Here is a 27986-nt window from a genome sequence, read left to right on the forward strand (position 1 = left end):
TGTTCCTGGATGGTTGGGAGAAGTTGTTCTCGGAGGATGTGTTGGTACCATTCTTTATTCATGGCTGTGTTCTTAGGCAAAATTGTGAGTGAGCCCACTCCCTTGGCTGAGAAGCAACCCCACACATGAATGGTCTCAGGATGCTTTACTGTTGGCATGACACAGGACTGATGGTAGTGCTCACCTTGTCTTCTCCAGAGAAGCTTTTTTTCCGGATGCCCCAAACAATCGGAAAGGGGATTCATCAGAGAAAATGACTTCACCCCAGTCCTCAGCAGTCCAATCCCTGTACCTTTTGCAGAATATCAGTCAGTCCCTGATGTTTTTCCTGGAGAGAAGTGGCTTCTTTGCTGCCCTTCTTGACACCAGGCCATTTTCCAAAAGTCTTTGCCTCACTGTGCGTGCAGATGCACTCACACCTGCCTGCTGCAATTCCTGAGCAAGCTCTGTACTGGTGGTGCCCCGATCCCGCAGCTGAATCAACTTTAGGAGACGGTCCTGACGCTTGCTAGACTTTCTTGGGCGCCCTGAAGCCTTCTTCACAACAATTGAACCGCTCTCTTTGAAGTTCTTGATGATCCGATAAATGGTTGATTTAGGTGCAGTCTTACTGGCAGCAATATCCTTGCCTGTGAAGCCCTTTTTGTGCAAAGCAATGATGATGGCACGTGTTTCCTTGCAGGTAACCATGGTTGACAGAGGAAGAACAATGATTCCAAGCACCACCCTCCCTTTGAAGCTTCCAGTCTGTTATTCGAACTCAATCAGCATGACAGAGTGATCTCCATCCTTGTCAACACCTGTGTTAATGAGAGAATCACTGACATGATGTCAGCTGGTCCTTTTGTGGCAGGGCTGAAATGCAGTGGAAATGTTTTGGGGGGATTCAGTTCATATGCATGGCAAGAGGGACTTTGCAATTAATTGCAATTCATCTGATCACTCTTCATAACATTCTGGAGTATATGCAAATTGCCATCATACAAACTGAGGCAGCAGACCTTGTGAAAATGTATATTTGTGTCATTCTCAAAACTTTTGGCCACGACTGTGCTATCGAAGATCGATGAGATACGCCTGTTGGCTCGCAAATCAGAGGTGGGTGTCTTATGTTTTACAAAGACATGGTTGGATTCATCTGTTTGGGACTCAAAAATTGAGATAGTAAGGACCGGAATCGGAAAGGTGGAGGGGATATGTGCGTTTGTAAGATCGGACATTGCTTATCACGTCAGATCGGATTTAAGCGTTGATCTGGAGATTGTCTGGCCGCCCAATCAGAATGCATTCTATGAAGGTCTCAAACTTGTGTTGTCAAACTGTAATGATTCTCTGCTGAAGGAAATCATTTTGTTAGAGGATTTCAATACTGATGTCTGCATAAAGGACTGAACATCAGGGGGAGATGAAATATGAAAAAGCAGAGGATGCCAATGGATTCAGCTCTTTTTTTAAACTTATTTTGCCAGCAAGCTGCCTGCCACCTATTCTGGTTTGTATGGAAACGACCAAGTCAAAAATATTATGCCGAGTGAGGGGTTCAGCCAAACTCTTTTTCTTTTGCAAAGGTAGCAGCAGCCAAAATAGCCAGTATGCTAGCAGAGCTTAAATGCTCCAAAGCCACAGGCCTGGATAATATTCCTGCAAGGTTTCTTATAGATTCTGCTGAGCAAATTGCCCCTTATATTACGCATATTGTTAATCTCTCTCTTGAACAAGGCATCTTTCCCAGGGACATGAAACACATTAAAGTTATACCTCTGTATAAGAAGGCGATACAGTCTGACCCTGGTAATTATAGGCCTATATCTATCCTCAGTATAACATCAAAGATACTGAAGAGAGTTGTACATTTACATTTACATTTAAGTCATTTAGCAGACGCTCTTATCCAGAGCGACTTACATGAGCAAATGTATAAATATGTCAACAAACAAAGTCTAATGTATGATTTTCAGTCAGGTTTTAGAAAAATTTATGTATACTTTACTTCACTGACTTCACCAGGAAATAGATTGATGAAGGAAATCTCTGTGGAATGGTACTGCTTGACCTACAGAAGGCCTTTGATACAGTTAACCACTATCCTAATCTCCAAACTGGAGGCACTGGGGTTAAGCCGTATTCCTCTAGGCTGGGTAAAGTCCTATTTATCAGGTAGGGAGTAAGTAGTAGAGGTTAATGGTTCACTGTCTCAGGCAAATTCAATGAGTTGGGGCGTTCCGCAGGGGAGCGTGCTTGGGCCTCTACTGTTTTTACTTTATATTAACGATATGAAAGATGCTTGTTCTTGCCGTCTTCCTTTATGCGGATGACTCTACACTTCTGGTGTCTCACAAAAGTTAAACTATGTTGGAGAGCATATTTAGCACAGAGCTTACTAACATTAGCAAATGGCTTGGAGATAAGCCATCTCTGCACTTAGGGAAAACTGAGGCAATTATTTTGGGATCCAGACCTAAATCGAGTGGGTCCTCTAAAATCAGAATGGCGTTAGGGGGTGAGGTGCTGACTACTAAAACCTATGTTAGCTACCTGGGATGCATCCTTGATGGAAGCTTGGGAGGTGTGAGCATGGCCACTAAAGTGCTAGGGAAGGTTAATGCTAGGACTAAGTTTTTGGCCAGAAAGCCCAAGCTGCTTGATAACGACTTGAAAGTGCTAGCTCATTCAATGCCATTTTGACTACGCTAGTACTTCCTAGTTTGGGGGCTTATCCAAGCTTATGAAGGGGAAGCTCCAGATAGCCCAGAATAAGCTGATCAGGGTAGTATTGAAGGTGAGTCCACATACTCACATATGCAGGAGCTGCTTTCAGGAACTCAGCTGGCTGCCTGTTGAGGCTAGGGTGTCCCAGATTAGACCGGGTTTGGTTTACAGTAGTATTTATGGTTCTGTGCCCAGATATCTAACTGATTAATTTCCCTGTGTTAGGGATACATAATCACAGTACCAGATCAGGTGTTGCTAATGTGTGCTTATACAGGTTCAGGAGTAATGATGGGAAAGGTACTTTCTTGTATACTGGAGCCCAGAGTGGAATGAGTTGCCTCTGCCCATAAAAACAACATCCTCTCTGGGAAGCTTTAAAAATAAAGTATTCTGGTCCCATATGAGTGGCCTCTATGATGTAACTGCAATGATGAGATCGATAATAAAACAAAAAAACAAAAAAGATCTAACTGTCATACTGTGTTCAACCGTGTTCGATCTTGCCTAGCCATCTTGCCTCAAGAGAACCACAATGGAAATAAGTCCGACTTTTTTGTGTTATCCTCGATGATTTACCTCATGTGCATGTATGGCTTTTTCAAGTTTTCTGTGTGCTTGTTTATAAAAATGGTCAAATTAATAAACTAAACTAGTCCATCATACACATTCATACCCTTATCTTTCACTTTCAGATGTTGGACCAAAACATTACGATACGGGTTTAAGAATCAATCCATCCAGTTGTTTGGGACACGATGAGGGAGCACCCGCTCAGCTTCCTAATGGTTTGAGTGGACATGGGCGGCAGCGCCTTTCTCTTGACACCGGAGTTTCTGTGAGCTTATAATCACTTCCTCCTATTAAGCACTCGGCATTGTTGGCCGACCTTGGCTCAGAGGCCCAACAGCGAGGGGCCTGGAGGGGTATCTGATTTCTGTTCCACCTGGCCCATTATTCCTGTGCCTGAGTCCCTTAAAATTCAACCATCTCTTTATCAAAAGCTGAAACACAGGCCTGCAGGAATTGCAGCAGGTTGTGCAGGGCAGTCCATCTTCTTGTTGATATTGTGGCAAAATAACAAGTGAAGCATGAGCAACGCCATTTAAATCTCCGGTTCTTCTCAACAATGTTGGCTGCTTCTGTTAAGACCCAAACTTCATCTCCAGTGTGCATCTTACCTGTGTTCCTTTGACCACTAATATCCCAGCAGACAGCGCCTCAGGACCTCTAACCAATATTAGATGTATCCCAGCGGAACTAAGTGGGAAGTAACAGAACTCCAGCTCTGTTGTCTGATGGTCTCGAGTCAACAGTGGTGGAAATGAACAAGGTGAACAAATCCTTCCAGTGATGCTTGTCATTTCTTTTGCAGGATGGTAAGCTGAAGGGTCAGCTTTTTCTCCTGCTTTTGCTGATGACATGCAGAAACAACCCCAATGGCTGAGGCTGTATTTGTGCTTTAACACTTTAAACTAAGGCTTTGCCAACTTCATGGTAATTAATGACGCTTGAATTCGGCTTAAGAATACTATAAAACAGGAGGCTTGCGCTTTGCCTAAATGAATTTACTGGCGTATCGGGTTCTGTTGGTGGGCCCATGGCCAGTCAGCCCGGAGTGATTAGCTCTGTCCTTTACCATTCAAATCTCGAGGTAAACCATTTGAGACACATTACATCTGCCAAGAGCAGAGGAGAGAATGCCAGGCCAGTGCCCTCTGTGTCCTATTACAGCTGTTACTCTACTCACTAAGCCCCTACTAGACTTTAAAATAAGGTTGGTACAGTAGATAGTGAACTGACATCCCAAAATGGATTCTTAAAATTGGCCTTAGCCATCAGGAAGTGGAGGATTTCCAGGAGGTGAGACACCATTATATTGGATGCCCAAAAAATGTTTTCCTTAGAAGTGGATGGCAAAGGCCAGAAATCACATTACTGCCTGATAGTGGCACAGGATTGAAAGCTGTGCTGAGTTATATGCATCATTGTAGAGTAAAGGCTGAATAGTCCCCTCTCGTGCTATGACATTGGTGAAGTGGTCCGTTTAGAGAAGCAATCTGTGTTTCGTAAATCAAATAAGCAGGCTGCAGATTAGTGCATTAGCACTGAAATAGTGCAAGTTTCCTGCAATCACAGAATGCATTAGTACTGAAATAGTGCAAGTTTCCTGCAATAATAGAAAAGTCCCATATGGTCTGAAGTGGTAAAATATGGGTTGAGTAAAGGCCTAAAAAAAATCCTAATTGATATACCCTATACAAGCTTGTTCTATCCAAAAAGAAAGAGTGCACACTTCCAATATGCATGAATTACTTAAATCCACACAGTATGTTTAGGTAACATTACACAGCTCAATGATTGTTTGGAAATGACCACATTAAATCTGAATGAAAAATCCAAACAAATGCAATAAAACAATTACACATGATAATTGCATACAAATTAGACTGTTGGCTGTCTCACAAACTGTTGTATGCTATATTGAAAGATGGCCACGTTCAAATGGTTCTCCCAATTATAACCACAAATAAGATGGTTACATAATGCTTTCACACAGGACTAATACTGAAAGGCTAGGGTAATTTGATAGTCCAGCAGAAAGTATTCACAGGATTTGGCTCAAGATTGAGTTTAACTGAGCTCAGAAAAGTTTCTTCACAATACGTTGCATCCAAGTTACCTCATGACATGCTGCATACATGGGACAAAGAGTAAACACAGTGAGTTACCTTTAAAAAGGCTCTGTTTTATTGGATTACAGCAGACAACTGGTTTTTGAAAAGAGTAAGCAGGATCTTGGTATAAGTGGAGTATTTCTTGTTATACAGTGCCTTCGGAAAGTACAGACCCCTTGACATTCCACATTTTGTTAAGTTACAGCCTTATTCTAAAATTGATGAGGGGGGGAAACTAATCAAACTACACACAATACCCCATAATGAGAATGCAAAAGCAGGTTAATTTTTGCTAATTAAAAAACATGAAATATCATATTTACTTAAGTATTCAGACCCTTTACTCAGTACTTTGTTGAAGCACCTTTGGCAGGGATTACAGCCTCGAATCTTCTTGGGTATGACACTACAGGCTAGGCACACCTGTATTTGGGGAGTTTCTCCCATTCTTCTCTGCAGATCCTCTCAAGCTCTGCCAGGTTGGATGGGGAGTGTTGCTGCACAGCTATTTTCAGGTCTCTGCAGAGATGTTCGATCAGGTTCAAGTCCGGGCTCTGGCGGGACCACTCAAGGACATTCAGAGACATGTGCCGAAGAGACTCGTGTTGTCTTGGCTGTGTGCTTAGGGGCGTTGTCCTGTTGGAAGGTGAACCTACACTCTAGTCAGAGGTCCTGAGCATGTTTTCATCAAGGATCTCTCGATACTTTGCTCCGTTCATCTTTGCCTCGATCCCGACTAGTCTCCCAGTCCCTGCCGCTGAAAAACATCCAAAGCATTATGCTGCCAACATCATGCATCACCGTAGGGATGGGGCCAAGTTTCCGACAGACGTGACACTTGGCATTCAGGCCAAAGAGTTCAATCTTGGTTTCATCAGTCCTGAGAATCTTGATTCTCATGGTCTGAGTGTCTTTAGGTGCCTTTTGGCAAACTCCAAGCGGGGTGTCATGTGCCTTTTACTGAGGAGTGACTTCCGTCTGGCCCCTCTACCATATAGGCCTGATTGGTGGAGTGTTGCAGAGATGGGAGAACCTTCCAGAAGGACAACCATCTCCACAGAGAAACTCTGGAGCTCTGTCAGAGTGACCATCGGGTTCTTGGTCACCTCCCTGACCAAGGCCCTTCTCCCCCGATTGCTCAGTTTGGCTAGGCGGCAAGCACTAGGAAGAGTCTTGGTGGTTCCAAACTTCTTCCATGATGGAGGCCACTGTGTTACATTTACATTTTTACATTTAAGTCATTTAGCAGACGCTCTTATCCAGAGCGACTTACAAATTGGTGCATTCACCTTATGTGTTCTTGGGGACCTTCAATGCTGCAGAATTATTTTGGTACCTTTCCCCAGATCTGTGCCTCGACACAATCCTGTCTTGGCGCTCTACGGGCAATTCCTTCGACCTCATGGCTTGGTTTTTGCTCTGACATGCACTGTCAACTGTGGGGTATGTCTCTTTCCAAATCATGTCCAATCAATTGAATTTACCACAGGTGGACTCCAATCAAGTTGTAGAAACATCTCAAGGATGACCAAAGGAAAGGGGATGCACCAGCACCCGATTTCGAGTGTCATAGCAAAGGGTCTGAGTACTTATTTACATAAGGTATTTCTATTTTTAATACATTTGCTAACATTTCTAAAAACCTGTTTTCGCTTTGTCATTATGGTGTATTGTGTGTAGATTACTGATATGTTTTATATATTTAATCAATTTTAGAATAAGGCTGTAACGTAAGAAAATGTGGAAAAAGTCAAGGGGTCTGAATACTTTCTCGAAGGCACTGTATGTCTTGACCATGACACTAAAGCGGTACATAAAGAGCTTGTATTGGTTTGTTTCTAATGTCGGAATGGAACTAGCACTACTTCTATTAAGTCAACATGTACATAGGTATAAAGGCTATTACAGATGTGTATGTTCATTTGCAGGACAACAAATAAATCAAATAGAGAAAGAGATTAGAATATGATGCAGGCAGCATGATTCTGGATTTGTTCAATGTGATTATTTCTTTCTGGTTTTGCCACTGACCGTTTCTTTTCTCTAACAATGATCCACAACATCACTTGGTCAAACAAGCATGCATGTTCCTTACCAGAGTGCAGGTTGGCTTAGAGTCCAGGGAGTACAATAGCACTTCAGAACAGTAAATAGTTTGATTTGATATAAGTCCACCTGACAGGAGGGAACTGCAACGGAAGTTCAGCATTGGAAAACTGACTGAAATATTGCCAACGGTTGTAGTGGTTCATGGTGTTTCATTACAAAATGTAGGACAGACCACTAAGATCAGCTGGAGCGAAAAAAAGGGGCAAGTTGCTCCCATTATAAAATGTAACAAAATTCCCCCAAAATTGTACAAATCTGTAGCAACACAGAAAAAATATATTTACAAGAAACCTTTTTTTAAAAGTGTAATAATGCAGCAAATCCAGCTTTGGCACTCAACGATCACCACCTGGTCAGTGCTTCAGGCACACATTCAGTGCACTGTGCCTTCTACCTCATCCTAAATCACACACAACATTACCACCATGTTTTTGAAAACGTTCTACAAAGTTAACTCAACCTTGAGGAAATGTTGGGCACAAACTGGGATGGAACAAGCAAGAAATTATTTGTTCAGAAAATACAATATTCAATAATTAAACTCTTTCCTTTTCAGCTCCTGTGTGCAACTGACAGTGGCAACTGTTCTCACCTGCAAGGAAGAAAAATGGTCCCGTTATTACATTTTACACAATTGGAATAACACTTTCACAAGAGCACTGATAATTCCCAAAAGGGATTAAAATGCTATTCTACTGCCAACAGTCAGGGCTCTCAGTGCCTTGGTCCCATTAGTAACTAGGACACGTTGTGAAATGCAGCTACTACGGTAAGAAAAACATGCCCTATTCTAGTGGCAGCAGGTAGCCTAGCGGTTAACAGGTTGGGCCAGTAACCAAAGGGTTGCTGGTTCAAATCCCCAAGCTGACTAGGTGATGAGTCTGTCAATGTGCCCTTGAGCAAGACACTTAACCTTAATTGCTCCTGTAAGTCGCTCTGGATAAAAGCTTCTGCTAAATGACTAAAATATAAATGTCTACAAAACTAACACACTTTCTTACCCTTTATCCAGTCACCCTTCCAGAAGCATCCTCCATCATCCTGTCTTTGTCCGAGACCAGCTCCTTAGCACCCATGCGTGCATCCATCCCCTTGGTTTCCTCCATCCAGCTCCCGAACCCCTCTCGAGAGCCTCCATTTTGGCCACAATTCTGGCTGATATCAGATGTGTTTTGTCTCAATTTGCTGGCAAACCATTCCTTGATCTCCTGGCTGCTAAGACTGGCATGCTCCGTTAGCCTCCCAATATCCTCCACCTTGGGTACCTTTACTTCCTGGTAGCGCTGGATTATGCTGAAAGCATTCTCTGTGCTCAGTAGCGCCCCCTCGCCATTTTGCCCACTGCTGTTCAGTTTATGGAAAAACTCCATCCACTCCAAGGTCCCACTCTTCAGTGCTGACCTACTGTCCTTGAACCAGCGGACGATTTCTGTGCGAGCCAGGCCTGTCTGGGCCTCAAGCTGATTGTATTCTTCAGGGGAAGGCCACCGAGTTTGTGCAAAAACATCCTTGAGAAGAGCCAAGGATTTGCTGTCTATAGGCACTGAGCAAGTGGTGGTGGGGGCAATGATGGCAAAGGGAGAGCTTCTTGGATGGCCACCTTGCTTGCGCACACCATTCAGCGGTCCGTGTTGTTGCTGACGCTTATCAACGTTGAGTCTCTTTGAGCCCATGGAGTTTAGAAGAGCTTGTTCAAGGTTGTCACGCAGCGCCCGCCGCTCTAAAAACCAGCTGTCAATTTCCTCCCGCGACAGTTGGGTTGCAGTCACTAGATTGTCAACGTCATTGTATGTTGGAGAGCTGTTTCTCTGGAAGTTCTCTTCTAGAATCTTCAACTGCTCAGAAGTCTTCCCTTTCATTCTCTCCAAGAGTGGAAATTGAGTCTGTACTGATTTTTGCTGTTCTGGTTTCGATGCTAGCTCGTTGTACAACTGTAGAATGCCGTTCTGTGCATGAGGCCCTTGGTCATGAACCCACTTTGCATCCCCACGAGAGACACCATTGGCTTCCCCAAGAGGGGTGAGCACTTTGTCCTCAGAGAGACGTCCTCTGACATATCCGGCCTTCATCTCTGTTATTTGCGTTTTTGTTTTCTTGCCGTCTTGGGAAAAGCTAGGGAGTTGGAATGGGCCCTTGAGGGGAGTCCACACTGACTGAATTATTGTTGGCCTCCTCACTTGAGGGGCAATGAGAGGGGGTGAGATTGGTAACTTTAAGTCTGAAGCCAATAGAGAGTGGGTGATTGGAAGTTTGTCTTTGGAAACGAATGAAGGAGGAGGCAGCATGTAACTTTTGAATTGAGGGGTGACAATAGGTCTCTTCATTTTAGGGAAGATTGGAGAAGGTGCCATTGGCAGCTGGTTTTTGGGGTTCACAAGTGGAGTGGCCAAGGGCAGTTTTCCTTTAGAAGCCATGAGAGGTGCTGCCGAGGACCTTTTCATCTCCGAGGCGATAATAGGAAGTGCTAGAGATCGCTTTAATTCTGGGGGCACTCGGGGTGGGGCCATGGGAAGTCTCTCTTTTTGTGGAACTGGAGGAGGGGCCATTAGTATCTTCTCCTTTGGGTCTTCTGCAGGGGCCGCCATGGGGCGCTTTAATTCTGGGGCGAATGAGGAAGTTGTCAGGGGTCGCTTGAGAGGTTGCACATAACTGGCTACAGTCACTGCAACAGGAGCACAGGTCATGGTTGAGCCATTAGCAATACTTGTCAGTACTAGATTAGACTGCCCAAAGCTAGTCTGAATAAGGGACTGGGTGGCTTTGGCAGGCTGAGAGATTGGGGTAGGCAGAACGGTGAAGGTCTGATGTATGGGTGGGATGGAGCCATTAAACATTTTCTTCCTGGCTTCCTCGACTTCCTCTGGTGACCAGGTGATGCCTTGCTTTAGCCGTTGGGTAGTGAACCACACCTTTATTTGCTCCTCTGGGTGCTTGGACGCAGCAGTTAGCCAGGACAGCTCAGCATGGGTTGGGTAAGGGAATTTGTTAAAAGATGTCATTAGGGTTGTGTTATTGTCCAGTGAAGGATTATATTTGGTGGAGTTCAGAGGAACAGCAATTGTTGGTACAGAACACAAATTGGGTGGTCTTTGAAGCAATGGCATTACATACGAGAGCCCTTGAATGATTGTTGGTTCAGGGATGATCATTGTGCCGTTTATGTTCACAGCTGTGATTTGATCTTTTGGGATAAAGTTTTCCAACCTCTTCTCCAAATCATTCCCTTGGTAGAGGGATTTTAGAGGGTATGTTGTATGTTGTAGAGGGTATGTAGAGGGTATGTTGTCCATGTTTGGCTTTCCGATATTCACCGTAATTGGTTTGCTCGGTGGAAAAGTGACAAAGCCGTTACCACCTTGTCCGTCTACAGTATTGCAGAGAACTGAATTGGTCTTGCCTTCGATTGTCTGCTCCAAGATAGTCTGGTTATTTACTTTTACCCTCTTGAACTTGAAGTTGGTCTCTCCAGGGTGTTGGGTCTCATTGTGGTCTGTAAGAGAGTCAAACTTTTTGGTGCTGAAGTTGCACACGGCACACAGGTAGAGGGGGTTGAGTATGACATTGGGGTGACTGGAGTCTACGTGCTCTTTGAAGTCGTTGAGGTTCTGAGTGGAGAAAGGACAGTATTTGCACTCATAACCTCCATGCTGCCTCAGCTGGGGCATAGGATCAGCTTCCGCCACAACTTTTGCTTCAATCGCACTTCCTAGATCTTCTATAGTGCCTTGTAATGTATGGTCTTGATTTTCCACAGACTCTGAAGACCCATTTTTAGTCACATTGGCAGTGGACACTTCCATTTCGTCAGAGTCATCCTGCTCTATTATGTCACTAACCCGGATCATGCAGGGGGTGAAGGATTTCCTGCGACTGGACATTGCTGGTGACTGATGTGGGATGTTATTTCGGTCAGGGGGAGGGTAAGTCTCCAGTGTTTGAAGAAGACCCTGCTCCTCTACTGTCCTTGGTCTGCAGTGGTGTCTCCTGCCGACTGTGGACGTCAGCTCCCGTGTGCAGCTTCATGAGAGTTCATCACAGATGGCATTCACCTGGAATAAAAGGGGAAAATAGGAAATGTTAAAGGGGAAGTTGGAAAAAAGCTGTGGGATGGGGCTGGAGAAATGTAACCACTCTCAAACTCATAGAGCTATGGATGCAAGAATTGACCATTCATTTAAACATGTTTTGAGGCTATAGTGTTTGTTTACAAACAATGGAGTAAAACAAGCTTATATTTTGGGTTCTCATGGAGTGTGGCAGTTAAACTAAGTTCATGAGGCATTTCTAAGTTATGTACCCATTGATTCTTGAAGAATATATCATTAAAGTCCAAAAATGTATGGAGCAACTACAGATTGGCTCTTTAACTGACATCACCTTTTATTTTCACTCTTGTAAAACTATAGCTGTACCACCCAATCTGGAAAAACAGTAGGTCTATAAATTCAACATATAATTCACTATCTAGAGAGTGGGCCTAAAATGCAGTACTGAGGTGTGACTTTCAGTACAAAGTTTAACTTCAAAGAAAATCCTTATATCGTTTGAAGCAAGACTGACATTCACACAAACTCAAAAGTGGAGAAGTTTGAGTGCCGAAAGAGTCTCATTCAGGCATTCTGAAGCGTAACATGTACGCCAATGTGAGCACAAAGCAGAAGATAAACTAGGCCATGGCCTGAGTGTGAGTGAGACCGTCGTGATCGGGGGAGGAAGAGAGAGAAAATCTAAGACACATGATAACCTATTTATCTAATAATGACAGTATTACAAATCTTAGTGTATTAGCCATTTTAAGTCATTAAACAAAACTATCACTTTTAGCTTTGTCGTTTTAATAATTAAACTTCTACGCTACATGCAATGGTCCTACCCAAGCTAGCCTGACACTTACAAAATTATTACAATAATTAGGCCTACAGTACAACTACATTTTATTACCAACAAGCTGAACTAATTGCCTCTAGTTTTTTTGTTCAGGTTAATAGACAAAAGTATAATTATGATGTCGTGTCAGTATGCTTTTATCAATTGCACACCTAAGGTCAGTCTGACAAAAGATTAAAATACTCTGAACTTAGATCCCTAGAACTTTCAACACCAGTCTGAATGTAGCATGACTATTCTCTGTAGGAAAACCACCATATAAACTCTGCAAAAGAAATGTCCCTTTTCCAGGACCCTGTCTTTCAAAGATAATTCGTAAAAATCCAAATAACTTCACAGATCTTCATTGAAAAGGGTTTAAACACTGTTTCCCATGCTTGTTCAATGAACCATAAACAATTAATGAACATGCACCTGTGGAACAGTCGTTAAGACACTAACAGCTTACAGACGGTAGGCAATTAAGGTCACAGTTATGAAAAAACTTAGGACACTAAAGAGGACTTTCTACTGACTCTGAAAAACACCAAAAGAAAGATGCCCAGGGTCCCTGCTCATCTGTGATAATGTGCCTTAGGCATGCTGCAAGGAGGCATGAGGACTGCAGAGGTGGCCAGGGCAATAAATTGCAATGTCCGTACTGTGAGACGCCTAAGACAGCGCTACAGGGAGACAGGATGGACAGCTGATCGTCCTCGCAGTGGCAGACCACGTGTAACACCTGCACAGGATCAGTACATCCAAACATCACACCTGCAGGATGGCAACAACAACTGCCAGAGTTACACCAGGAACGCACAATCCCTCCATCAGTGCTCAGACTGTCCGCAATAGACAGAGGCTGGACTGAGGGCTTGTAGGCCTGTTGTAAGGCAGGTCCTCACCAGACATCACCGGCACAAACCCACCGTCGCTGGACCAGACTGAACTGGCAAAAAGTACTCGTCACTGACGAGTCGCGATTTTGTCTCACCAGGGGTGATGGTCGGATTCGCGTTTATCGTCGAAGGAATGAGCGTTACACCGAGGCCTGTACTCTGGAGCGGGATCGATTTGGAGGTGGAGGGTCCGTCATGGTCTGCGGCGGTGTGTCACAGCATCATCCGACTGAGCTTGTTGTCATTGCATGCAATCTCAATGCTGTGCGTTACAGGGAAGACATCCTCCTCCCTCATGTGGTACCCTTCCTGCAGGCTCATCCTGACATGACCCTCCAGCATGACAATGCCACCAGCCATACTGCTCGTTCTGTGCGTGATTTCCTGCATGACAGGAATGTCATGGCCAGCGAAGAGCTTGGATCTCAATCCCATTGAGCACGTCTGGGACCTGTTGGATAGGAGGGTGAGGGCCAGGGCCATTTCCCCCAGAAATATCCGGGAACTTGCAGGTGCCTTTGTGGAAATAGTTGGGTAACATCTCACAGCAAGAACTGGCAAATCTGGTGCAGTCCATGAGGAAGAGATGCACTGCAGTACTTAATGCAGCCAGATACTGTTACTTTTGATTTTGATCCCCCCCTTTGTTCAGGGACACATTATTCAAAATCTGTTAGTCACAAGTCTGTGGAATTTGTTCAGTTTATGTCTCAGTTGTTGAATCTTGTTATGTTCATACAAATATTTACACATGTTAAGTTGCTGAAAATAAACGCAGTTGACAGTAAAGAGGATGTTTCTTTTTTTGCTGAGTTTGTATTCAGTAGCACCATGAGACGCATGACAAAAAGCATTGATCAATCATTCATTATCCACACAGGGCCTGAAACAGTAATTAGGCTACATAGTGTTAATGTGCCTAAAGGTGCACGACACACCAAGACAGGGCCATATGACTGCCTTCCTGAAGTTTGCATACAGTATTTACTATTCATGTGATGCAGAAAAAAAACACACCATGTTTTTAAAACGGAACGGACAGATCTAGGCCAATATTCAGTAATCAAAAGGAATATTGTTAATTGTAAAAAGCTCGGCAACAGTGTCCTCAGCTCTAGGTCTGTCAATATGCTGGGCAGCAGGGATTATGCTGTCTTGCACCTTAAGAATGCAACATGCCAGGCATCTCGTCACCTCTACCTAAACAACAATCTATGACATGGCCACAAATTTATTTTCTTTTCAATTTGGAAGATTGTGTTCGAACACACACTTGCCTCACAAATACTATCCAGCCTCATCAAGGGCACGCTCAATTCTACCCAAACTTGAATTGTCATGCCCATATTGCCCAGAACTGAATGATGAACTAAAACATGAATAAATAATTGTATCAGTCCTCCCTCATAAATGAAATTGATTCAGTGGCTCCTTATTAAAAATGGGAGGGGAAGAAAATCAAAAATAATTAGACTGCCTTCATTGCCATGGTGTCACTATGGCAACAGCCAAGGCAGCGAGGTGCCTTCCTGCTACCTCACCGCTGCATATTAACGATTTCTTCTCACAGGTGCTAATTGGACGAGAAGGGCTGCGGTCGAGCGGAGCTGGGGCCAGACAAAGTGAACAGCGTGTGGCGAAGGGTCCTCCGCGAACCCTGTCGGGACGATCCATTCCGGCTGATCCGTGACGCTCGCCTGGGTAGGCCTTCGCCACGGAGGCGGCAGTGCTGGGCTGATCAAACATGCATGAGCCTGTCTGTCTCGTGTCCTCTGGCAACTCTCAAAGCGCCAGTCAGCCACGGGGGACATAAGCCTGCCTCCAGACTGCCTGGGATATGACTTAAACCTCATCTGTGCATACTGGCCGATTAACTCACTTCATAAATGGTGGCAACACTGACCGCCTAAAATCAGGGCAAGACAATTCCCTCTAAAGGCTGACAGTGACATATGCCAGGGATGTATACAGTGGAAAAGACTAGTGCTGAAGATTTCTAAAATTGTGCGTTGAACTCTTCCGGTGCCAGTTCAGAGAACAAACACAATGCATCATCGTGGATGATCAATGTCCTGTACAGCCAGAGCAGACTGTGTAAAACCCCAGAGGCAGCCTCTACTAAGTCACATACACGCAGCCCTGCCCCGCGGTCAGCTCTCTCAATCACAACAGAGAAAATGACAGACAGAAAGTAAGAGGGGAGAGAGAAAAACAAGAAAAAAGACCGACCGAGTCAATCTGAGCATGTCATGTAGGGCTCAAACAAATTTGACAAGTGGATAATGGCATTTGTAATCGACTGTAGGCTAATTAGTAACACAAAAGGAACTTCCTAGTTACTATACAACTATGCTTATCAACACCAGTAAGGATAAGGATTCATATAGGATTTAGGCTGCACTTCCTAAAGACAAGGCATAATTTGTCCTCAAATGAATGCAGGTTCATTCAGAGACAACGTTCTTAGTTAGCTGTTGTCCTCAAAGCTCAGAGAGCATCATGCAATCCAAACAAGCAGTTCAAGAAAGGATCATGTTTTATTTTCTCGTGTAGAGTCATTTCCATATCAAAAGGTGGTGACTGACTGACATGCAATATCAAAGTCCTCAAATTGATTTCTAAAGCATGTTAAGTACAAGCTCATCGGCTAAATCTTGCTCTATTTGGTTAAACGTTTTAAGAACTGCTTCGCCAGTGAGAGGAGACTAAACCCAAATAACAGAGCAGCTCATCTCAATGAGACAGAAGAATTTGAATGAGCACAGAATTAATTTAAATCTCATCAGGCCGCCCTTTTAATACCTTATCAGTTCTGCATGGCGACAGAAGTAATTGCATTAGTCCCCCTTTGGTGTTTCGTAAGTCATTGTAGCCTAATTGAAGTGGTTAGACAGTTACCTTCTAAGGGAAGAGCTCATGGGGAAGTTATGCACTGTGCTGTTGTCTCTGGCAACATAGGTCGGGTTTAATATCTTCACACAGTGTAGAACTGTACATTATATACACAGACTCCCACAAACCCAAAGCGCTACGAGTCAAATACAACAAAAAACTAATTATACAAAACAAATGCAGTCATACAATGTACACCACACAAATATAGTGTAGGCTATTCCATACTGTCATGTAAGGATGTAATAAAAAAAACGATTTCCCCATAGCTATATAAATGTTAGGGAAAAGTCAGTGGCAGCATTAGTGTGTAAGGGCTATTCCAAACAACTCTTACGACGTTCAATCATTACGCTCAGATTAATGCCCCTGAAACTTTGATGGCAGATTTGGGTCCAGGCTACTGGGGTTTAATTCTCCTCAGACGTCCATGGGACTGGCATGTTGCTATGGAAACTGCCAAACCGGAGATAAGAGTGATTCAATCTCCTCCAAGACCTTTTGATGGCAATTGTTTCGCTCTGTTTGAATTTAGAGATGTGAGGGTCTTCTTTTTCATACTTTTGAAGGACATTCATATAGATTTTGGTTCGGAGTATAATGGTCAAATTTTGGGCCAACGATAATCTGGTGACTAATATTCCTATTCCTTGTCCTTTGTCGTGATTATTCACATTTATTCTCCTGCGAATATGTCTCAAACTAATGTCTGACTGTCTCTTAGTTCATGAAAATATCTCTAAACTTGGTCTTTGAAAAAAACTAAACTAAACCACGGAGACAAACACAAGATCAGACAAAGGATTAGAAGTATGTTTTTAGGCAGGATCCCGTCCCGCCCACCTGTGAATAAAAGGGACGAGACCACATGACATCCACAGGGACTGCTGTTCTCCGAGAACAGAGGACTCCATCTTGTCTGCAAACTCCACACATTAAAGACATTTATTTCAAAAACGCCAGCCAAGCAGGGAAATAGTTTGGCTGCACATCCTGTGCTGCTTGTTTAAGCTCCGATCTGGAAAACGTTTTTTTTTTTCTTCCCCCATGCTTTCCTCTTTACACCCCTGCAGACAAAGAAACCATTGATCCTTACATTGTGGTAAAGCAGGGTTTGTGGTCACTCTAAACAATGGCAAAAACGCAGGAAATGGTTTTCTGCTGACCACTGAACTGCGGATGAAAGGCTAAAACGTCCAGCGACTCAAAATAAAACGTTGGAGCTCGCTTATGAAAAGTTATGAAACAATACATTAGCCCATTAAAGTGTGTTAACTGTGGTGGAGAAACCATTCATTTGTATATGTGTAAACAGCCTGAGAAAAGAGCTACGTAAAGGACAGGAGCACGTGTGTGTGAGAGAGCTGGAAGGGGTATGTGCTGAATAACTGTGTGGTGGCCAGCTGCTTCTCTACATGTGGGGATGTCCAGCAGGAACTGGATCCAGTGGAGCGGCAGACTCCCATGGCTTCTTTCCCAGAGAGTTTAGAGGCAAAGCAACGTTGATGGATCCGAGGGGGTGTCTGGGGGGGGGGGGGGGAGAAGGGGGTCTGATGGAGACAAGGGGGAAGGAGTTTTCGGCTGTTGTTCGACAGCAAATACGTATCTTTTGCCAGACACATGGTCTAAGGAACAAAACGGTATCAGAACTCGTAGTAGTTCAAATGGGGACAACAGAATCTTCAGGCAGGCCTAAATGTTTATCTTTTTAGACAAATTAAAAGAGACTGTAGTCTGAGACTGTAGAGAGACTGTAGTCCATCCAACAACGTATGCATGTAACATACATGTGAGATCAAGTCACAAACACTGTCAATGCACAAGTGAGACAGCAGACGTAAGTGAATAATGAGAGCAGTTAAAAATATAGCTAAACAATGGCAAACAAAGTATGGAGGAGAGCGGAATTAAGCCTCCCATGTACCCAGGACAAGCACACAGGTGAGACTCAAGGAGAAGCACAACATAGATCACTTGATGCCACAGAACCAATTGAGGAAAGCATCTGGCATTAACAAGGTGTGCTTGTCATCTTGTTAAAGTGATAAGGGAAAATTCTTCACTGCAGGTATGTTTATATACACTGTGTACAAAACATTAGGAACACCTGCTCTTTCCATAACAGACTGACCAGGTGAAAGCTATGATCCCGTATTGATGTCACTTAAAATAAATCAGTGTAGATGAAGGGGAGGAGATATGTTAAAGGGTTTTTAAGCCTTGATACAACTGAGACATGGATTGTGTGTGTGTGCCATTCAGAGGGTGAATGGGCAAGAGAAAAGATTTGTGCCTTTGAATGGGTTATAGGTGGAAGGAGGTGCCAGGCGCACAGGTTTGTGTCAAGAACTACAACACAGCAGGGTTTTTCAAGCTGAACAATTTTCCTTGTATCAAGAATGATCCACCACCCAAAGGACATCTAGACAACTTGACACAACTGTGGGAAGCATTGGAGTCAACATGGACCAGCATCCCTGTGGAACGCTTGACAGAGTCCATGCCCTGACGAATTGAGGCTGTTCGGAGGGCAAAAGGGGGGAGGGTGCAACTCAACATTAAAAGTGGTACACAAGTATGAATAAATATATATTTATTTAACAGTTCCCTACGTGGCTTTTAAAGTGAGTATTCTTCATGTTTGTATGCATAGCCGTCTATTATGGCGCTTTGAGTGGGAAGACATAAAAATGCCCACCCCCTTGATGAATTATTAAATGTGGCCTTGATCAAGGGTACACACAGTAACTCCAGTTGCAGTAGGCAGCAGTGGCTGCTTGTCAGTGATTCGAGAGTCAACTTACCTGGTGACTCAGGACTTGGATTGACTGAAAGGGAAAACGTGCTGGCATGTCAGCTGTTGAAAGACCGGAGATATGGTTCCTAAGTCTAACTATGCACCAAAAATCATTGTTTTCCTGCCAAATAGGAATTATTCTATTAGCCCTGGCTGGGTAGGAGACATTACTTGGGTGAACCACTTTAACGGCGGAGGTCGAGGAGAACTAATGTTGCGAAGTGTGAGACGGATCAAAGACTGTCACTGCGGCATGACCTATGGTGACGCGTCGTTGCACAAATAAACATAACCCAGATGGGTCTCGCGCCAACATTCAAATAAATACTGTAAAGTGTCATTTGTTATGCGGCCCATTAATTACAGTGGAATTTCAAGTGAGCGCCAAACACAATATTCACTTATCTGTACCAAAAACCATTACTTCTAGTAGATGGAAAAACAGACTAGATGCTATATATTATGCTTGTTCCCCTGAAAAAGTCTGATGCATCTACAATGAAGTGTGTGGTGCTTACTATATACAGTATTATATTGGTAACACTGAAGTTCCCTTTGCTGCATGTTGAACAATCTGACTAACCATCACAAGGATTTTTCTGCCATCAAAATCCTTGGGTGGGCTGCCTAGGCGTTTTTTCGGACCACCAAACTGTATTTTTATTTATTTTTATAATTCAGGATGGAAAAGCGCCTTCAGTCTAAATGACTAAAACCAGATATAAAGTATGTAAAAAAGATAATGGACCTTCATATTTTGTAATAATACCATCTTTGAGAACCAACAAAATCACCCAAAAAAGCTAGACAGCCAGGTAGAATGGAAAATTCCAAAAACAATGAATTTGGCAGTTTTGATTTGTTATTAAGTTTGAACGAAATAACACAGCATTAGCCAAGGCAAAATGCATAGAATTTAAGGAAATTAGCTTAAACTGCAAACATTTTTCTCAGCTCCATGGATAAACTTTTAGAATTTCAGGAAATTGCCTTAAATTCAGAAATGTCTATACCGCCAAGATGGGGGCCTCTAAAATGTTCTCAAATTCAGCTGGGCTGACCACGCCCACCACCTTAGCCCCTTTTGATCCAGAAATCCAGTGGAATCCAGTCGAACGAGAGGGGGTTATTGGGTCTGCAGGTCGGTTGGGACACTTCTGCACCACATATCCCCCAGTGTGTTTGTGGTGTGCAAAGAGAATGTCTCTTGAAGCAGACAAGTAAAACAGCTCAAATCTAAAACAGAAATACCATACATTTGGAGACTTGTTTATCGAGCTATTAGGCCTAGTTTTAATTGCAGTAACAGCCTGTTACTTTCTCATTGACAAAAAAAGGAAAACAGTACATAGTTAGTTAGCTAGGCAAATAGATGTTTTGAAGTGTTTAAAAAGTAAATGCAGAGAAATGTTTACCATGGCAAAACATGGTGTTAAAATGCAGATTGATAGTTTGTATTTGAATAAATAGCCTGCCCTACTCGATGCATGACTGAGAAGATTAAAATCAGCCAACTAACGTTAACTATGCTAGCTAGGAATAGTAGCTAGTATGCAGCTTTGTGCTGTGGATTCTGTTGAGTTTGCTGAATGGAAAATTTGACTTCTGAATTGTTGCATATATTATGTTCAATATGTTTTAGATGAGCAGCTGTTCGCTTTGTTTGTAGTTATAGCTATCTATTGTGATATTTACGGTATGTTGAGTGGGCTTAAAGCTGCGTAGCGTGAACGTGGCTTTGCCCATACCACATCCCAAGGATGTTCTAAGGATAATATAAATAGAAAACTTGCAAATCTGATGTCAACGAAAGGCAGTGCCGTCTAAAGGGCCTATTTGAACAAGCATAGCAATTACAACAGTAGAGTAGTACCGGTTTCCCCCCTGAGCATCCCGCCCCCACCCGAGTGTTGCCCCGTTGTGAAAGGGCACTCACTGCACTTCCGCAGTAGGGTGGGGCTTCCCTTGGGGGGGGTTGCCTATCTTGCTCCAGTTCCGCCTCCACTCTCTCCAGCTCCTTTTTGGTCTCCGGTCCAGCGGCACTCTGGGTAGTCTCTTCTGGAATCTGAGACGAGACAAGAATGTCAGTGGCAGGGGGGGGGCGGTAGCTCGGAGGCAGAGCCCTGCAAAGGCCCTGAAAACTGCACCGCTTTGTGTTTGCCGAAAAATTGAAGGTTGTTACCTTGGAAACGTGCCGAAAGAAAGAGCCGGACAGCTTTGGAAGGTTATTTGAATGACAAACACCACCTGGGATGTATCGTTTCATTGCGCTTGACTTATCAGAATTAATCACATTACAACTCGTCAATGAACGCCGTTAGGAATTAAGCTCATCGCCGATACAGTTAGGTTACTTTAAAAAGTGTGTGCAAGACTGGGGTAAAACCAGGACCAGTTTATAACAATCAGCCCAAAGCGATGAAGATGGAATCTGTGTAAAATGGAGCTAGGCAGCAAGCCACATCTTTGCTGCTTATTCGAAGATGTAACAAACTAACCCGAAATTACAATACACAGTGCATGTTATAGGAAATATACCAAAAATGTGTTACAGGATATCTATGGCAAACAAAAACATAACGTCTTAACACGAACACGCTTAGCCTATGCCGCTAAAATTGCTCATCCATATATTTATATATTCCATTCCTTTACTTAGATTTGTGTGTATTAGGTATTTGTAGATATTACTGCACTGTCGGAACTAGAAGCACAAGCATTTCACTACACTCGCAATAACATCTGCTAAACACGTGTATGTGAACAATAAAATTTGATTTGACATTTACAAAATGGAGTCATCCACCTAGGGCTGGGATGATACCAGTATTGCAATATATATATATATATATTTTTTTCTCTCTCTTTTTAAACACGAAACAGACCAAATTCTTTGGTCCTTTAAAAACCTGTGAATGTACAATATTGTGCGCTATAGCTTGGAAAATAAATGTGTAACTCTGGATGACAACATAATGATTGTTTCCAACATTAGTTTTCCTAAAGAAGTTAAATCCGCTTCTTCTTTTGTTTCCTTGCCATGATACTAACGAGTCTCGCAATACTGGTATCATCCCAGCCTATGATCCACCCCACATGCAGCAATTATGACAAGAGGGGCTGAGGACCATACAGTACAACCAGAGAGCCACTGAGATGCTCCCCCTCAGGATGAGGTCATTGCTACAGACAGAGCACAACAACGCAGCTTTCAAGGGAGCTTAAGCCCACAGAAGTGACATCATCCGTCCACCTGAAACGACTGCTTAGTCACCAACAGCATAGCATCCACATGTGAACCGCAGCAAGTGGTTGCCACATAGAACTACCTCCTACTCACCACTCAATGTATTGATAAATGAGTAGGCCTATTCAAGGTAATGTAGCTGCAATGAAATTCATTTTCTTTTGGAGAATCAAAATTGACCGTTATTGAATGAAAACCACTGCACTCTCTCCCCAAGGCTAGGCCTGTGATAACTACCAATAAATATGATGGTCCTGACAGCCCCTCCTGTTTGCCAGAATCGACAACCCTGAAGTGAAGGTTCAGCCAAGGAGTACTTTACGCCTACGCCATGTGTTTACTTTTGAGGACACTGTTGGAGGCAGAGTTGAAGAGGAGAACAGTGTAAGGCTGTGTCCAATCTTATGTCATTTCTGACCCTCAAATGAAGTCTTAAAGCAATAGAGCTGCTTTTGGAGGCAAATTTAGTTGATTATGGTTCTCTTCTCTTACACTGAATCATAATGTGAAATACAAAATGCTTTAGATAACCAACTGCTGTTGAGAGATATGGTCTACATTTAAGTGTTCGGAATTTCACTAACAATGAGTCACTGAAATAAAAATATTTAGCATATCTTAATTGGTGCTGCCAATTAATTGACTATGGTATTCAAAGCAGGTGAGCAGACATCATTTCTGTGTAAACAGAGGTAACTATGCAATGAATGATGTTGGGAATGCTGCAATAGATGGCTCTACACTACAGCCTCCATGGCTACAGTAGTTAGGTCCCACATTCAGCTCTCTGGGAAGAAACAGACCCACTTGATTCAGTGAGACAACTGAATGCAAATGCATTTACTGGAGCATTAAATATATTAGTCTAATGCAGAAGATTCTGCAAGCCTTAGTCATACAAAGTATTTACAGGATAGGTCTACTACACCTTGCTTGTTAGTCTGCAGGGCTGCATATTGCAAAATGGAGTAGGCTATGCGTGTTAACATCCAATTAGGCAAGCCTGGCATAGTGGAGGAGAGCAAGAACCAAGCTGGAGAATTTGAGCACTGGGTTTGTGATTTCCAGCATTGCACATGCTCAGTTGGGGGGGGGGGGGCTCATCAGAGCACATTGTATTTGCACCACATGACTTGCACAAGTGCACGCTTGCCAAGCAGCTCTTTGGAGCTCACATTAACCAATACTTATGCAAACAGAACATTCAAATAATATGCAGATTAATGAATTCCTTGAGCTTGAACCAAAAACCGAGCAGTACCAGATTTTGCAGAAAAATGTTCGCTAAGGGCTAGTCTGAAGACAAAATGGAAATACCTGTTTTTCTGATAAGAATATTAGACAATACTTAAATCATTCAAAACCAACAAGTAACTGATCAACATAATATAACTTTTAAAACTATTAACACCATCTATCATTGGGCTTACATAATTAAGGCTACAAAAAACAACTACAACAACAATAGTATAGACTTACTACTAGTCACTTATCTCACCATATCTGGCCCAGGCTATAGGAGGTTTGAGTCTATTTTTAGTGAGTGCAAACAGAAGTCATACAAGGGACAGGGCTACCGGTAATTCAAAGCAGGCCTTACAGAGATACAACATAAAAGTAGCCTGAGCCTGACATTGTAGTGCAGGGTTCCCCAATTTGGCCCGCAGGTGGTTTTACTTAGCCCTCCAAATTTTCTGATTTCATTGTTGGACATAAAAATAAATGTAAAAACACCAGAAAATTGATTTCAAATGTGTAAAATATGTTCAAGTATTTCCACGCATATTAGAGACGTGATCATAAACAAATGTAAGCAAGGTTTGAAATGATTATGTTTCAGTCAAATATTTCTGTTTGTGCTTCCTGCGGTTAATTTACAGTCTACAAATTACTTGTAATTATGCTCTGGCCCACCGACCATCCACTCATGAAAAATATGAATGAATAAACATGCAGCAATTAATGATTTTACTGACTTACAGTTCATATAAAAGGAAATCAGTCAACTGAAATAAATTCATTAGGACCTAATCTATGGATTTCACATGACTAGGCCAGGGGCGCAGCCATGGGTAGGCCTAGGAGGGCATAAGCAACCCACTGGGGAGCCAGGCCCAGCCAATCAGAATGAGTTTTTCCCCACAAAAGGACTTTGTTACAGACAGAAATACTCAGTTTCATCAGCTGTCCGGGTGACTGGTCTCAGACGACCCCAGAGGTAAAGAAGCAGGATGTGGAGGTCCTGGGTTGGCGTGGTTACATGTGGTCTGCGGTTGTGAGGCTGGTTGGACGTACTGACAAATTTTCAAAAACAACATTGGTTTATGGTAGAGAAATTAACATTAAATTCTCTGGCAACAGCTTTGGTGGACATTCCTGCAGTCAGCATGCCAATTGCACACTCCCTCAATTTTAGACATCGGTGGCATTGTATGACAAAACTGCACATTTTAGAGTGGCCTTTATTGTCCCCAGCACAAGGTGCACATGTGTAATGATCATGCTGTTAATCAGATTCTTGATATACCACCGTCGGGTGTATGGATTATCTTGGCAAAGGAGAAATGTTCACTAACAGATGTAAACACATTTGTGCACAAAATCTTAGAGAAATATACTTTTTGTGTGCATGGAACATTTCTGGGATCTTTTATTTCAGCTCATGAAACATGGGACTAACACTTTACATGTTGTGTTTATATTTTTGTTCAGTATAGTTAATCCATGTCATAGTGCTTTGTTTACTTGCAAATAAGAAACCATGTAAACCATTTCCAGCTAAACTTTCCCATACAGTATACCTTATAAGTAAAGTGCAATGAGCTGTGGGCATTGAACTCCACGGTCCAACCGCCCTCACAACCATTGTGAACAGAGTGCCCCATGGTGGTGGTGGGGTTATTGTATAGGCAGGCATAAGCTACGGACAACGAACAAAATGGCATTTTATCGATGGTAATTTGAATGCACAGAGATGGTGATGAGATCCTGTGGCCCATTCATCTGCCGTCATCACCTCATGTTTCAGCATGATAATGCACAGGCCTATGTCGCAAGGATCTGTACACAATTTCTGGAAGCTGAAAATGTCCCTGTTCTTCCATGGCCTGCATACTCACCAGACATATCACTCATTGAGCATGTTTGTGATGCTCTGGATAGACGTGTACAACATCGTGTTCCAGTTCCCGCCTATATCCAGCAACTTTGCACAGCCATTGAAGATGAGTGGGACAATATTCCACAGGCCACAATCAACAGCCTGATCAACTCTATGCGAAGGAAACGCGTTGCGCTGCATGTGGAAAATTGTAGTCACACCAGATACTGTCGGGTTCTGAGCCACGCCCCTACTTTTTTTGTTGAGGTATCTGTGACCAACAGATACATATCTCTAGTCCCAGTCATGTGAAATCCATAGATTAGGGCCCAATGAATGCATTTCAATTGACTGATTTCCTTATATGAACTGTAACTCAGTAAAATCTTTGAAATTCTTCCATGTTGCATTTATAATTTTTATTCAGTAAAATGTATCAAATTAACTAAATCCACTGAGCAGCACTTTCTCATAGGAAGGCAAACAGGCAGGTGATTGAGCACTGGTTGAGCCCCATCTGTGCATGTGCCTGCTCCAGTGGTGTTTTTGCATATTGTATGTTTTAAACATGAGCTGGGAAAAAATAAAATTAAAAGAGTCTTGCCAGTCACTGGTATAGCAGCGGTTGCGAAAAGCTGTACTGTACTACCAATGTTGTGTCAGCACTACTGCCTGTGTCTAAAGGCGGGTGTAGACTACACCATTTTGGCCACGATTTAGTTCCCCAGACAAGTTTTTGAGATCGGAGATAAAATCCCCATGTCGTTGCCTACTTGGGGCGCGCGTCTGTCACCGACGCTCGCTTAATGTGAGTGGGTCAAACTCATCATGTGAGGGCTACCAAACTCATCTTTGAGAAGTTCCAAACATCAATATATTTTCAAACATGTTTGATTTTATCAGCACAAAATATGCAATGCTCTTGTAGAGTGAGATGTGCAATGACACATTTTGAGAATGGTGATCAGCAACAGCCAATGAGAGCTTGCCAGAGGAAGTCAGTGAGATGTTTCGCATCACCCAGAATGTGTAGACTAGACTCTCGAGTAGGAGCGATGACTACTACTAGTATGCGTTTGCACTTGCCTTTAACCAAAGCGTCAAATTGTTACAGCTCTGAAGATCACAAGCAATGTTATTCAATTCAAAATGTTGGCTAGATATTTGAACTCTGTATGGCAAGCATAAATGTCTGACAAAGTTCATGAGGCTGCTTTGAGCCACAGCTCGTAGCTACGTTAAATCTGATCACATCATTGTTTTCCCGGGAAAGCATGGTATCGAGAATCCTCATGACCAAGTGAAGAATATTGTAGTGTGTGACCATCTCCGTGCCACATCGTTTAGTGTGTGCACCACTACGTTGGCAACACACACAAAAACGACTGGAAAGACGGTCGTTTAATGTGAGAGGCTCAACAATAGGATTTAGAAAGTTGTGTAGTGTTCCCCCGGTTTAAGCTGGACGCAGTGACATAGGCTGGTGTGGATAAAATGCCAGGGCCGAATTCTTGTCCCAGTCCGCCACTGCTGGTGGAATTTACCACACTGTTGTCACCGGGCAGCATAGCCCGCGCTGCCAGTGTGCCACCACCAATCCATACCGCGGAAGGCGTCACCACATTTAACCCATCTGCCTGCCTGCCTGGCTGGCTAACTGCTGTAGCCAGGCTGCTAGCAAGCTAGTGTCAACCAGCTACGCGACAAATAAAACCAGAGCTATATAACAGCAGCAAGTAACATTTACAATAACTAATTAGCTATAAGTAACGTTAGCTAGTTACCTAATCCAAATTGCGCCTCTTGTTACACAATACATGTAACTAACGAATGCACTGTGACAATAAAGGAAGACAAAATATTCACATAGTTAGGTACTGTACGTTTCGCTGGTGACAATAGGAAGGCTGTCTAATATGTAGGATGATTCACATTACTGTCCTATAGCTAGTTACTATAGTATAAACCCAGAACTTGTCAACAAGCTTGACAAACGGAGGCCGAATCTTAAAATAATGATGGGACTATTTAACGAGTTAACTAACTATGTAAACAGACATTCTATAGCTAACCAGTTCAGAAGTAGTGTTGAAGCACGAATCTTTGTTTGGCACGTTTTCAAACTTCAGAAGTGAGCTGGGTCGCTAGCTAGCTAACGTTAGGTGACAAGGCAAGCTAAATGTCTAGCACCAATACATTAAGGTGCCCACTTCAAATGGGCACAAAAAGTTAAAACGTCAAACTAAAAACATTTACTTAATTCTAATTGGTTAAATATTTACCTAAACGAAAAGTTAATGTATGTAGTTAAAGGGTAAACTAGACTTTAAGGTTTTATTGGCATGATTTGATGGCAAGGTGATTCTAATTCAAGTGTGACAGCGCGCGAGTAGTGATGAAAGGGATGTCGCTAGCATAACCACACGAGCTGGGCAAACCAGGCGGCTAGTCTCGCTTGCTACCAAACCGTTTATAACTTCATTTTAGTAATTTATTTGGCCAATATTCTTCACCATTCTTGAAAAACTGTTTAATATCGTATTCTTACCTGCCTAGAGCCTTTTGATGCTGGGACGATAAGCTAGCAGTAAAATTCCCAATTGTAAGTAGTCGGTGGTAACGCGCATATTCCGCTGGTAATTCTAAAGATTCTGGCATAACCTAAAGACAACAGTCAAAAAAAAAAAAG

At 42.9% G+C, this 27986-nt stretch overlaps 1 protein-coding gene across 3 annotated transcripts; it reads right to left on the reverse strand.

Moving 5' to 3' along the window:
- Positions 1 to 5437: 5437 nt before the first annotated feature.
- Positions 5438 to 27986, reverse strand: LOC139554686 (zinc fingers and homeoboxes protein 2). 3 transcript variants are annotated; one of them, XM_071367711.1, is made up of 4 exons: positions 27846 to 27986; positions 20887 to 21015; positions 8498 to 11545; positions 5438 to 8088 (listed from the first exon to the last, which is right to left on the reverse strand). In XM_071367711.1, the coding sequence occupies exon 3, from the start codon at positions 11372 to 11374 to the stop codon at positions 8501 to 8503; it is 2874 nt and encodes a 957-aa protein (XP_071223812.1). In that variant the 5' UTR covers positions 11375 to 11545; positions 20887 to 21015; positions 27846 to 27986; the 3' UTR covers positions 5438 to 8088; positions 8498 to 8500. The 3 variants fall into 3 exon arrangements, with proteins under 3 accessions (XP_071223812.1, XP_071223813.1, XP_071223814.1); XM_071367712.1 differs by having other exon boundaries at positions 20824 to 21015; XM_071367713.1 differs by lacking the exon at positions 20887 to 21015 and having other exon boundaries at positions 27846 to 27977.

This window comes from Salvelinus alpinus, chromosome 26 (genome assembly GCF_045679555.1).
Source record: "Salvelinus alpinus chromosome 26, SLU_Salpinus.1, whole genome shotgun sequence".
Classification (NCBI taxonomy): Eukaryota; Metazoa; Chordata; class Actinopteri; order Salmoniformes; family Salmonidae; genus Salvelinus; species Salvelinus alpinus.